Genomic DNA, 14739 nt, shown 5'->3' with positions numbered 1-14739 from the left:
TGAGGCTGAATAAAGACTTGCGTCCATCTAGTTCAACCTATGTTTAAAGTAGTTTATCCCTTGTTGTACTGTATGTTCTGATATTTTAACGACAGATTATGTTACTTATTCGTACCCATGGATGTTTTTAACCAATAAATGTTTATCCAACCTTATTTTAAACATATTTATAGTGTCTGCCGACACCACTTCTCCAGGAAGAGAGTTCCAAAGTTTGACTGCTCTGACTGTGAAGAAATTTTTTCTTATAGATGAAAAAAATCTTTTTTCTTCTAATCTAAACTCGTTCTCTCGCGTCCTAGATTCCTTTCTAGTAGAAAAAAGGGTGTTTGACAGTTCCTTATATTGGCCCCTAATATATTTATACATGTTGAGCATATCCCCCCTTAAACGTCTTTTCTCTAGTGTAAATAGTCCCAAATTGTTTAATCTTTCCTCATACTGTAGCTTAAATTCTGGATTCCTCTAATAAGCTTTGTTGCTCTTCTTTGTTTTTTTTTCTAATTCTATGATGTCCTTTTTATAGTGCGGAGCCCAGAACTGCACTGCATATTCGAGGTGCGGTCTAACCAATGATTTGTACAGAGGCATAATTACTTTTGAGTCCCTAGTTTCCATGCCCCTTTTAATACATGTGAGAATTTTGTTGGCCTTTTTTGTTGCTATATTACATTGAGCACTACACCCCAGTTTGTTGTCTATTTGGACTCCTAGATCCTTTTCGAGTACAGATTTACCCAATTCATCCCCGCTTAGGTTATAACTAGCACACTGTTATGTCTCCCAAGGTGCATGACCTTGCATTTGTTCACATTGAACCTCATCTTCCACTTTTTTGCCCACTCATCTAGATTGTCAAGATCATTTTGAAGCGTGGTGACATCTTCTGATGATTTAATAACTCTGCTCATTTTTGTATCATCTGCAAAGATGGATACATTGCTGAGTAACCCCATCCCAATATCGTTAATAAAAATGTTAAATAACATGGGCCCAAGAACCGAACCCTGTGGCACTCCACTTAGTACTGGTATCATATTAGACACGGCACTGTTCAGGACCACTCTATGTTCTCTATTACACAGCCAGTTCCCTACCCATCTACAGATATTTGCCCCTAATACCATGTCCTCCATTTTATTTATCAACCTCTTGTGTGGTACTGTGTCGAAGGCTTTAGCAAAATCTAGGAAAACGAACCCATGCTGTTTATTACTGAGTAAACTATGAAGGTCTAAATATTCCTGATACCATCTCTTAAAAATCCTTCAAATAGTTTACCCACTATTGATGTTAAACGAACAGGTCTGTAATTAGCGGGATCCTACTTTTCTCCTTTTTTGAATAATGGCACTACCTCTGCTATTCTCCAGTCTTTTGGTACCTTTCCTGATGATAGTGAATTATCAAAGATATAATGTAGAGGGGAAGCTAATTCCTCCCTTAATTCCATTAGTACCCTAGGATGAAACCCATCTGGCCCAGGTGATTTATTTGTTTTGATTTTGCTGAGCCTCAATATTATTTCCTCGGTAGAGAATTCAATATTGAGGTCCAGCTTGTTCATCCCATTTGTGGTATGTGTGCGTTCCACAGTCTGCTCTCCCTTAGTAAACACTGATGAGAAGAACTCATTTAACAGTTCTGCTTTTCCCTTGTCCTCCGTAAAACTTTCCATTGATATCGGTTAGTGGGCCTATGTTGTCCTTAATTATACATTTACTATTTGAAAAACTTCTTAGGGTTAGTTTTACTTTCAGTGGCTATGCGCTCTTCATAATCCCTTTTAGATACTTTGATTGCCCATTTGCAAATTTTGTTTGATTCTTTGTATTTGGTGAACGCCTCCTTATTTAAGTTATTTTTATAGAATTTAAATGCTCTTGTTTTATTGTTGATTGCTGACCTAACTTTTTTGTCCAACCATGGTGGCTTTTTTTATTGAATTTACTCTTAGTTACTTTAGGAATGTATTTAATAGTTAAAGATTCGAGTATATTTTTTAGAGTATCCCACATTTCCTCATTTATCCCCTCAAAAACTGTTTCCCACACAATTCTTTTTAGGGCTTCTCTGAATAATTCGAAGTTAGCTTTTCTGAAGTTTAGTATTTTTGTCGATCCTTTATGATGTAATTTACTGAAGTTGATTTCCAGTGAACCCATATTGTGGTTACTGTTCCCTAGGTGTTCAATTACTTTTGTGTTTTTAACTAAATCTATGTTATTTGTTAAAACCAAATCCAATAATGCCTTATTACTAGTTGGAGCTTCTACCGTTTGTGTGATAAACTGGTCTTAAAGTAAGCTTAGGAACCCACTGCTTCTTGCTGTTTTGCATGTTTCGTTTTTCCAATCAATATCAGGTAAATTAAAATCACCCATAATTAATACCTGACCCTGATCTGATGATTGTTTGATTTGGTTTAAAAGAAGAGACTCATCCCCTTCGTTTATGTTCGGTGGTCTATAGCATACCCCTATTAAAATTCTGTTATTAGGTTTTTTGTTATTGTCGGTTATCTCTGCCCACACGGCCTCCGTGTAGTCTTCCTCTGTGCCTGTGCTAATTTCTTTCTCACACGATGTTAAGTTATTTTTTACATATAGGCACCCCCCCCGACCTTTCTATTTTCCCTGTCTTTTCTGTAGAGTGTATATTCCTCCATGCATAATTGTAATTAAATACATGCATAATGTATTTAATTGATACACACTGTACCTTTTTGAACAGCTTCAGGGAGATTCCGAAGTTTCCACTTGGAGAGTTCATCAATTTGTGTGGTCAGACCTTGTTTTCGTTTCTTTTCTAGCTTTAAAGCCTCTTCTGCTTCTTGGTGGTCTTCTTCTAACCTCCAGATCAGATGTATAACTTCTGAGATGACATTTTCAGTGTATTGCTTTAGAGACAAATCTTCACCTGAACAAAAGAATACCATGATAAGCCATACAAAGATTTCATCGTCACAATCAGAATCAGCTTTATTGGCCAGATATACTTGTGTATACTAGGAATTAGATTTGGATTGCTGTGCAACAGCCAGGGTGGGAACAAGTAAAAACAGTGACAGTACAAATATATCACACGTACAGATATGCATTAAATGTATCCCGATGAGAGACACTGACATGGGGAACATATATCCACTGAGCTGCAAAGCACCCAGGCAGTCATTCAGCGGCGCCACTTGGTGATGGTATCAGCCAGATTAGTATAACCAGACAGTATAACCAGGGCCGCCGAGAGGCAGGGGGGGCGGGTACATTTTACCTGGGCCCGGGTCCCGACACAAAAAAAAAAAAAAATCGGGGTTTTTTTTAAAGGGGGCGTGGCCACGGGTCCGCGATTAGGCCACGCCCCCGAATTTGCCTAAGCCCGGTCAGCGAAGGCTCTCCTGCTCCTGCTCCTGTTCCTGGTTCAAAAGGTAATGCCGCCCGCAATGCATGGCTATGGACAGGGGGAACAGACAAAAAGTGTGTGTGTGTGTGTGTAACAGGCTGTGTATGTATGTATATATGTGTGTGTAACAGGCTATGTGTGTGTGTGTGTAACAGGCTGTGTGTGTGTGTGTGTGTGTGTGTGTGTGTGTAACAGGGTATGTGTGTGTGTGTGTGTGTGTGTGTGTGTGTAACAGGCTTTGTATGTGTGTGTGTGTGTGTGTGTGTGTGTGTGTGTGTGTGTAACAGGCTGTGTATGTATGTATATATGTGTGTAACAGGCTATGTGTGTGTGTGTGTGTGTGTGTGTAACAGGCTATGTATGTATCTCTATATGTGTGTGTGTGTGTGTGTGTGTGTGTGTGTGTGTGTGTGTGTGTGTGTGTGTGTGTAAAAGGCTATGTGTGTGTGTGTGTGTGTGTGTGTGTGTGTGTAACAGGCTATGTATGTATATCTATATGTGTGTGTGTGTGTGTGTGTGTGTGTAAAAGGCTATGTGTGTGTGTGTGTGTGTGTGTGTGTGTGTGTGTAACAGGCTATGTATGTATGTCTATATGTGTGTGTGTGTAACAGGCTATGTGTGTGTGTGTGTGTGTGTGTGTAACAGGCTTTGTATATATATATGTGTGTGTAACAGGCTATGTGTGTGTGTGTGTGTGTGTGTGTGTGTAACAGGCTATGTATGTATGTCTATATGTGTGTGTGTAACAGGCTATGTGTGTGTGTGTGTGTGTGTGTGTGTGTGTGTGTGTGTAACAGGCTTTGTATGTATGTATGTATGTATGTATATATGTGTGTAACAGGCTATGTATGTATATGTGTGTGTAACAGGCTATGTATGTATATGTGTGTGTGTGTGTGTGTGTGTGTGTAACATGCTATGTATGTATATGTGTGTGTGACAGGCTATGTACTGTATGTGTGAAGGAACAGGCTATGTGTGTGTGTGTTACAGGCTATGGCCCTCATTCAGGTTGGTTCGCTCCCCCGCACGTTCACACAGGGGAGCGATGTTGTGCATGTGCAGCCACTTTGTGTGAGCGGGTGCGGCAAACCGATTATTTGCCGCCCCGATCGCATGCAGCAGTGTGGACGGAAGCGTGGGGTGGTGGATATGGGTTGCGCCGATGGGAACTCCCATGACGTGGGTGCCGGGGGAGGGCAGCTGATGTCACCGGATGTCAGCTGCCCACCCTCTTCTGGTACAGGAGCGCCACAGATCTAAGACAGCAGAGACTGACAGATCTGCGAGCGCTTGAGAAATGATTTGATGGTCGGCGACCGCACTGCCCTGCACACAAGCTGCAAATCGATGATTACTGTATGTAAAACATCCGTTCGCATGCGTGAAATCTGAGGTATTTAGATAACCCGCAAAGCTGCAAATTTTGCAGCTTTGTGGTCAATCAGAATGACCTCCAATGTGTGTGAAGGGAACAGGCTACATGGGGCCCATTTATGACGGATCATATATGGAATGCGATCTGGGTGGGACCATACTGCCCAGGATCACATGAGATTAAAGAGGTTTAATGGACACAATCCCCCCTCTCCCTCCAGGTCCACATACCGCTGGCCATCACAATGCAGCTGCTCTTGGCGCCGGATCTGTAGCTTTGGGGGACACAGCAGATACCGGCAGCTCAGCTCGGCGATACTGCAAGTAGTGGCATCTGCTGCTTCTTGCCAGCAGGTTGAAAGAACTTGTGCCGCTTTCCGTGCTGCGTGTGTGAGCTTGGGATCCTTATACTCCAGAGGCGGCGCTTCAAATGGGGATGATCGTGCCAGCCACAGATCTTGGAGAGAGGAGCCGTGGGCTGGCCACCCCTGCTGTATGGCATAGGGGTCTGGGCAGCGCATGGGGGCAGAGGGTCCCTGTGACGGATGGGCAGACAGCAGTGGGGTCCTTGCGGAGGATGGGAGCTATTACCTAGTTCCCATCCTCCGCAGGGACCATAGGCGTGCGCAGCACATTTTATTAGGGGGTGCACTGTCAAAGGGGTGTGTGTAGCTCCACCTATTGGGTGTGTCTAACAGCCAATCAGGCGTGTCTTCCGTCAACTACTGGCACTCGCTACAGTATAAAAAGTCTCTTAGCCACACCATAATCTCCTGCTTATTTCAGTTTTAATCTAATTACTCTGTGTAACAGTACATGCAAATACAGTCATAAACATATATGGATGACACAGGTGTGTAGTGATATGACAATGGTCTAGTACAATTAACACACATAATTGATTGATGGGCACTTCTTTAAATGGAATACAGTTCTAAAAAGTCTTTGGTTAAAGGTATTGCTGGCATTGCTAGGGGCAGAGGTGTTCATGAGGGTGGGCACAGCATTAGGGGGTGCCTGTGCACCCCTAACTCTCAATGTGCGCACACCTATGGCAGGGACCCTGCCGCTATCTGCCCATCCGTGGCCACGACCCCTTAGTCCCATGGGCGCAACCCATATCCACCACCCCACGCTTCTGTCCACACTGCTGCATGCGAACGGGGCGGCAAATAATCGGTTTGAATTTTGGCTTATTCTGTGTAGCATAATGTGTAAGGGGCAAGTATAAGGGGTCTACTATTGTGTTGCATAAAGGGTATATGGTGTGGTACACACCCCTATATCCTTTAATGGCCACACCTCTTTTCTGTTGCTCGCCACTCCAGGGGGGCCCCGTGACGCTGTTGTACCGGGGCCCAGGATTTCTCTTGGCAGCCCTGAGTATAACAGTACAGATATATAGGACACATACAGATATGAACTAGATGCATCCTGATGAGGGACACTGACACGGGGAACATATATTTACTGAGCTGTACAGCACCCAGGCAGCCATTCAGCAGCACCACTTGGTGATGGCAACAGTCAGATAGGTAGACAGTATAACAGTACAGATATAGGACACATACAGATATGCACTAGATGCATCCTGGTGAGGGACACAGACATGGGGAACATATATTTACTGAGCTGTACAGCATCCAGGCAGCCATTCAGTGGCGCAACCTGGTAACTGCAACAGTCAGATAGGTAGACAGTAAAATCAGCACAGATATAGAACACGACAGGGGAGACACTGGGCACACATTTTGGCTAGCGGCACAGTTCCTAGACAGCCATCAGTGGTGCCATCTTGATCATTGCTACTCACAGCACAGGGCAGTAGTAAACCGCTTATGACAAGCTGGCTGCCGGGGACAGGGACAGGGTGCCGGTCCGGGCAGTGACTGATTGACAGTTCAGCGGCGCTGCCCGAACCCAGGGAGGCAATGGTGTTTTTTTTTTAAGGGAGCACTCCCCATAAAAAAAACACCCAGTGGGGAGTGCTCCCCCAAAAAAAACCCCACCACTGAAGGGGTTAAATTATAAAAAGTCCCCACATACAAAATAAATGCTACTTTTATTTCAAAGGCAAACTGCACCACACATTGTTGCTCATTCCTCTCTGCTTTTGACACTGTTGACCATACTCTTCTTATACAAACACTGCAATCCCTAGGTCTTAAAGACACAGCCCTTTCTTGTTCTCATCATACAGTACCTACCTTATTGCTCTTTAAGTGTTTGTTTCTCTGATTCCACCTCCTCTTTGCTACCTCTATCAGTTGTTGTACCTCAGAGCCTAGACTTAGATCCTTTGCTTTTCTTAATCTATACCAAATCTCTTGGCAAACTAATTTTGGATTTCAATATCATCTTTACATGGATGATTCTCAAATCTACCTATTCTCTTCAGATCTGTCTGTATTGGTCCGTGTCACTGAATGCCTTTCTGCATCTTGGATGTCACCTCGCCACCTCATACTGAATATTTAGATAGATAGATATATGTCTACTGTGAAAACAACAATCAATTCTAGTGAACAAGCTCACTGCCTAGGTGTCATCCTTGACATCCAAAATACAACCACACCTGACAAAGACACTGCTAAAACTGTAATCCATGCTCTAATCATCTCTCATACTGATTATTGCAATAGTCTCCTCACTGGTCTTCCCCAATACAGACTCTCACAACTACAATCAACCTTGAAAGCAGCTGCATGGCTAGTCTTTCTCGACAGATATTCACAATCTGCAAAACTGTCCCTCCATAAGTTACCTATATTCTACTGAATTCAATATAAATCACTTTTACTCACACGCAAGGCCATAAACCAAACTACACCAACATACATCTCTTCATTTATCATTATGGTCCTGATTGTTAATGAGCATTCAGGATGCTCTGTTTGTGCGTGCAACTGTTCAATTGCTAATATACATACCGGTAATTAAACTCAGGGGGTTTACTCAGCTTTGTGGACAAAGGGGATTGGTTCTTGGTCTCAGGGAAGGCTCAGTCTACCTGCCAGTTATAGTTTCTGCCTGTAAGCAGTCTCCTGCCTTGCTGCTGGTGAATAATTTGCTAGTACTTCTTTTTTGCCCTGGTTTTTGCTCTGTATTTCTGTTCTCATCTCTCCCCAATGCTTTCACACAATGGAGTGAAGCTTAGTGACTGCGCATGCGCATCAACATTTATGAGCATGTGCAGCCGCTTGCTGCGAGCTGCCACAGCGAACTGATTATTCACCTGCCACTCGCACACAGCACTGTGGGTGGAGGGGGTTGAGCGGTGGGCTGCGGTTGCACCCATGGGAACGCCCAGTGTTCCAATGAAAACGCTGGGCTGTCCCATGGAAATTCGGCAGTGACGCAGGGGCGGGCAGCTGACACCAGAGAGGTGTCTTAGATCTGCGAGCACTGTAGAAATTATTCAATGGTCAGCAACCATCAAATATTTTTGCCGGCCCAGGCAAGGATGTTTATGCTAAACATCCATTTGCACAGGGGGGAAATCGGTGCGCGAGGAGGGGGGCCGCCATTCGTGCAGGAGCCGGGCGGCGTTTAGAGAACCGGCAAAGCTGCGAATTTCTAAGCTTTGCGGGTAAACCAGAATCCCCCCATAGTGCATATTCTGATATATGTTAGCAATGTGAATGAACTGAAGAATAGAATGGGCAGCCATTATTTCTATAACCTCACTAATGCACAGTGCTGACCAGAAACAATAAAATAAGAAAAAACTTTAATGGAACTATTTCACTTACAATACAATTTACAAGTTGCTATTAAAACCCAGTGTCATTTAAAATGTCTCTTATTTTAATGATGTGCTCAAGTATCAGTGTGCATTTCAGAAAAGAATGGCAGTAACAGTTACCAAATATAATGACATTCAGCTCTCTACCTAAACTATGATTAAAGGTGTTATTCTAGCTATCATTACTGCAGTCACTCAATGTAAAACCTTAAAACTAATCACATGAAAAAGTGATGTGCCTTTTTTTCCTTTATATAAATCACTCTGGTTTACTAGAAGATGATTTGGAGGTCTTCGTTTTCTTTACCTTTTTTCTTCAAGCAGCTATTAATGATTTACAGTTTGCTAAGCGTCATGCAACTACCATGGCAACTACAATCCTATGACGTATGATGCCCCTCTTCTCAGCATTTGCCTCTTCTCAGGAACAAGCATACAGTAAATGTGTTTCTGATAAAAGACGGTGCAGCCATATGATTCTCTTTGGACAAACAAAGGCAGAGATATATAGCTTTTAATGTACAGTATAAAGAAAACCCTAGTAAAATGTAATGTGTTTTTTTGTTTAAAAATGATATATACAGGATTGCCACTTTTAACCCCTTCCCGCCGCAGCCTGTTTTTGCCTTCCTGACAGAGCCCTTTTTTTCAAATCTGACAGGTATCACTTAAGTGGGGATAACTTTTTTTTGCTTTTACTTATCCCAGTGATTTTGAGATTGTTTTCTCGTGACACATTGTACTTCAAGTTAGTGGTAAATTTGGGTCGATACAGTCTGTGTTTTTTTGTGAAAAATACCAAAATGTCGTAAAAAAATGGAAAATTTAGCAATTTGCAAAATGTTAAATTTTCTGCTTGTGAGACAAATAATCATACCACTCAAAATAGTTAATAACTAACATAGACCATATGTCTACTTTATGTTTCCATCATTATTTCAACTTCCTTTTAAATTTTTTGGACACTAGGAGGCTTAAAATATGAATAGCAAATTCTCAAATTTTTAAGAAAATTTCAAACACTGATTTTTTTAGGGACCAGTTCAGTTCTGATGTGACTTTGAGGGACTTGTATGTGAGACACCACCATAAATGATACCATTTCAAAAACTGCACCCCTCACAGTATTCAAAACAGCATTTTGGAAGTTTGTTAACCCTTTAGGTGTTTCACAGGAATTAAAACAAAGTGTAGGTGAAATTTCAAAATTTCATTTTTTTTGCAGATTTGCAATTTTAATACATTTTTCTAAGGAACACAGTAGATTTTACTACAGAAATGTGACTAAAAATTGATTCCCCCAATTCTTTTGTTTTCATAAATATCCTATATGTGGCCCTAGTGTGCACGTTGACCAAACCATAGGCTTCATAATAGAAGGAGCACCTACTTGATTTTGGAGCCTCCTTTTTATGAGATTATTTTTTAGGCACCATGTAGGTTTCTAGGCACCATAAGATGCTAAAAGTTAGGAACCCCCCCATAAGTGACCCCATTTTGCAAACTACACCCCTCAGGAATATCATCTAGGGGTATAGTGTACATTTCAAACCCCCAGGGGTTTCACCAATTGTGGTACAACTGGGCAGTGAAAATGAAAAATTAAATTTTTTACACAAAAATGCAGTTCTGGCTCAAAATTTTTCATTTTCCCAAGGAATGAAGGAGACAAAGCACCCCAAAATCTGTGCCCCAATTTCTCCCGAGTACGGCAATGCCTCACATGTGACCAAAAAATACCATTTGGGTGCATGGCAGGACTCAGAAGGGAAGGAGTGATTTTTGGATTTTGCAGCTCAGATTCTGGTGGAATGTTGGTGGGTGCTATGTCGCATTAGCAAGACCCCCGAAGCACCAATACAGTGGAACCCCCCCACAAGTGACCCCATTTTGCAAACTACACCCCTCAGGGAATTCAACTAGGGGTATAGTGTACATTTCAAACCCCCAGGGGTTTCACCAATTTTGATACAACTGGGCTGTGCAAATGAAAAATTAAATTTTTTACACAAAAATGCAGTTCTGGCTCAAAATTTTTCATTTTCACAAGGTATGAAGGAGAAAAAGCACCCCAAAATCTGTGCCCCAATTTCTCACGAGTACGGCAATGCCTCATGTGTGACCAAAAAATGGCAGGACTCAGAAGGGAAGGAGTGATATTTGGGGTTTGCAGCACAGATTCTGGTGGAATGTTGGTGGGTGCTATGTCGCATTAGCAAGACCCCCGAAGCACCAATACAGTGGAACCCCCCCACAAGTGACCCCATTTTGCAAACTACACCCCTCAGGGAATTCAACTAGGGGTATAGTGTACATTTCAAACCCCCAGGGGTTTCACCAATTTTGATACAACTGGGCTGTGCAAATGAAAAATTACATTTTTTACACAAAAATGCAGTTCTGGCTCAAAATTTTTTATTTTCACAAGGTATGAAGGAGAAAAAGCACCCCAAAATCTGTGCCCTAATTTCTCCCGAGTACGGCAATGCCTCATGTGTGACCAAAAAATGGCAGGACTCAGAAGGGAAGGAGTGATATTTGGGGTTTGCAGCACAGATTCTGGTGGAATGTTGGTGGGTGCTATGTCGCATTAGCAAGACCCCCGAAGCACCAATACAGTGGAACCCCCCCACAAGTGACCCCATTTTGCAAACTACACCCCTCAGGGAATTCAACTAGGGGTATAGTGTACATTTCAAACCCCCAGGGGTTTCACCAATTTTGATACAACTGGGCTGTGCAAATGAAAAATTAAATTTTTTACACAAAAATGCAGTTCTGGCTCAAAATTTTTCATTTTCACAAGGTATGAAGGAGAAAAAGCACCCCAAAATCTGTGCCCCAATTTCTCACGAGTACGGCAATGCCTCATGTGTGACCAAAAAATGGCAGGACTCAGAAGGGAAGGAGTGATATTTGGGGTTTGCAGCACAGATTCTGGTGGAATGTTGGTGGGTGCTATGTCGCATTAGCAAGACCCCCGAAGCACCAATACAGTGGAACCCCCCCACAAGTGACCCCATTTTGCAAACTACACCCCTCAGGGAATTCAACTAGGGGTATAGTGTACATTTCAAACCACCAGGAGTTTCACCAATTTTGATACAACTGGGCTGTGCAAATGAAAAATTAAATTTTTTACACAAAAATGCAGTTCTGGCTCAAAATTTTTCATTTTCACAAGGTATGAAGGAGAAAAAGCACCCCAAAATCTGTGCTCCAATTTCTCATGAGTACGGCAATGCCTCATGTGTGACCAAAAAATGGCAGGACTCAGAAGGGAAGGAGTGATATTTGGGGTTTGCAGCACAGATTCTGGTGGAATGTTGGTGGGTGCTATGTCGCATTAGCAAGACCCCCGAAGCACCAATACAGTGGAACCCCCCCCACAAGTGACCCCATTTTGCAAACTACACCCCTCAGGGAATTCAACTAGGGGTATAGTGTACATTTCAAACCCCCAGGGGTTTCACCAATTTTGATACAACTGGGCTGTGCAAATGAAAAATTACATTTTTTTACACAAAAATGCAGTTCTGGCTCAAAATTTTTCATTTTCATAAGGTATGAAGGAGAAAAAGCACCCCAAAATCTGTGCCCCAATTTCTCCCGAGTATGGCAATGCCTCATATGTGACCAAAAAATACCAGTTGGGTGCATGGCAGGACCCAGAAGGGAAGGAGTGATTTTTGAATTTTGCAGCTCAGATTCTGGTGGAATGAATGGTGGGTGCACCCCCAAAAAGTTGCTGATCAGTTAATTTATACTGATCAGCACAAAAGGGGAGGCAGCAGGGGGGGCAGCAGTCAGTTGCACAGGCAGCACAACCTTTGGTGCAACTGACAGGTATATATATAAAAAAAAAACCCTGCACCCCCAAAAAGTTGCTGATCAGCACAGATATACTGATCAGCACAAAAGGGGGGGGCAGCAGACACAAAATATAGCACTCTCTGTCACTATCTGTCACTATCTGTCACTATCTGTCACTATCTGTCACTATCTGTCACTCTATGACACTGCAGCAGCACACAGGAAGTGACAAGATCCAGGAAGCATCCAGCTGCTGGCAGCACGCTACCAGCGGTGATCAGGTAAGTATCAGGCAAGGATCAGGTATGTATATCATGACAGATTGGTCGGTGACCGCTCTGCACACAATTCCAGACCGGAATTGTGTCTGCAGCGCAGTCACCGTTAGTTTAAATCATGCGCCATGGCTGTGATTGGTCCGTCGGACCAATCACAGCCTTGGGGGCAGGTGGGGTGAGGTGTGGTCATCACCGGTGACCCCCTCACGCCCCCTCACACCCGGCGGTGATTGATCCCTGTGTTACCGAGCGTCAGATTCGCGTCTGATTCGCCGGTAACACAGGAAACCGCTGCGATTGGTTGTTCACATTGAACAGCCAATCGCAGTGATCGCCGACGGGGGGGAGGCATCGCCGCCCCCCCTGGGCATGCTGGGACATGTCTGCTGTCAGGGACAGCAGACATCGTCCCTCTGTCACCGCTTCCCTAGACGCGGTGACAGTTTAAAGTCATGACGTATATATACGTCATGTGTCGGGAAGTACATCCCGGCCATGACGTATATATACGTCAAATGTCGGGAAGGGGTTAAGAGATCATGAATCATAGTTGCCTACCCTCCTGCAGAAGACTTCCTGAAATAGCAGCAATCTCCCTCTCATTTATTAGCAGTTTCTTATATAGCATACACATATTATATTACGCAGCGCTTTACAGAGAATATTCGAACACTCACATCAGTCCCTGCCCCAGTGGAGCTTACAATCTATATTCCCTACCACATGTACACACACACACACTAGAGATGAGCGGCGGGCACTTTTTCGGGTTTTGGTTGTGGTTTTGGATCTGGATCTCCCTTCGTGTTTTTTATCTGGATTGGTTTTGGCAAAACCACCCTTGCGGGTTTTGGTTTTGGTTTTGGATCTGGATTTTTTGGGAAAAATGCTAAATATTGCTAAAATAACAGAATTTGGGCCTGTTTTTGCCCCTTAAGTGTTATTAAGCTCAATAACATTAGTTTCCACTCATTTCTAAAAATTTTGATCACTTCACAGCTCACAAAATTGTTTTCATTTACTGTAGTTGGCCCAATTTCCCCTGTATGAGTTTCCTGCGCCGCCGCCGGTCTGTGCAGAGACTGACTTCTAACCTGCGGCAAGTGTTTATCTGTTCTGATCAGTTTAAAATCTAATAAGACCCCTACTGTATCTGTCGTGATCAGGTTGATGAACTCTGGAAACATTACCAGTTGCCTCCTTATCCATCACCTAATGGGTGGAGGGGAGGGGGGTAATTGGTGGCAGATAACCGAGTTCCTCCACCTCTCTAGGACCCCTGGTTTGGAGATCCCTATCTAGTCTACCCTTATAGACCCCTATCTAGGTTGTGAGGTCTATCAGTCTACGACATCTGTCACCCAATTTACAGCTAAGGTTAATTCGTTTGATATGACTGGCTAGGCGTGTGTTCCGTTACCTCCCTCACCACTTCACAACTTCACGTGTGTCCCTCCCGAAGCCGCACACTCGGTCTAATTGGATGACCATCCCCAGCTGTTTGGACTTCCTCTCCCCACCATTCATCCATCATATCCCAAAAAAATATTTATTGCTCCAAAGAGTGAAAAAAAGACGAAAAAAGAGCAAGAAAAAGATTTTCTGGGGCTCTCCCACCCAGCCATCCATATGGATATGTCGACACAATGGACACTGTGGATATATGTCACTCGTCACACTAGACACTGGATAATATTTATGTCACACTGGCTGGACACAGGATATATATGTAGTCACTGTAAACACAGGATAAATGTCCCACTGGACACACTGGATATGTCGACACAATGGACACTGGATATATGTCGCTCGTCACACTAGACACTGGATAATATTTATGTCACACTGGCTGGACACAGGATATATATGTCGTCACTGTAAACACAGGATAAATGTCCCACTACTGTCACACTAGACACTGGATATATATGTCGACACAGGATATATATGTTGTCACACTAGACACAGCCACTTGCATTAATCTGCAGACTCAGAGCTCAGGGGTATAAATCACAACTGTCACACTAGTTACAAGTTGCCTAATAGCTGGCTCTATAACTCTGTCAACTACACAGGGCTTATCAGTTATTATCACCACAAAGTAGCTTGTTCACTACTACAGGCCAG

At 43.2% G+C, this 14739-nt stretch overlaps 1 protein-coding gene across 1 annotated transcript in view; it reads right to left on the bottom strand.

Moving 5' to 3' along the window:
- CCDC178 (coiled-coil domain containing 178) overlaps positions 1–14739 on the bottom strand; it is a 358769-nt gene that overhangs the window by 304996 nt on the left and 39034 nt on the right. Inside the window, exon 5 of the mRNA XM_083187449.1 lies at positions 2722–2919. Within this exon, the coding sequence (XP_083043575.1) occupies positions 2722–2919 (198 nt within the window). The remainder of the gene's footprint in view (positions 1–2721; positions 2920–14739) is intronic.

This window comes from Crinia signifera, chromosome 5 (genome assembly GCF_055691185.1).
Source record: "Crinia signifera chromosome 5, ASM5569118v1, whole genome shotgun sequence".
Taxonomy (NCBI): Eukaryota; Metazoa; Chordata; class Amphibia; order Anura; family Myobatrachidae; genus Crinia; species Crinia signifera.
Note: the sequence above shows the minus strand (reverse complement) of the source record. Positions and strands in the feature narration are given on the sequence as shown.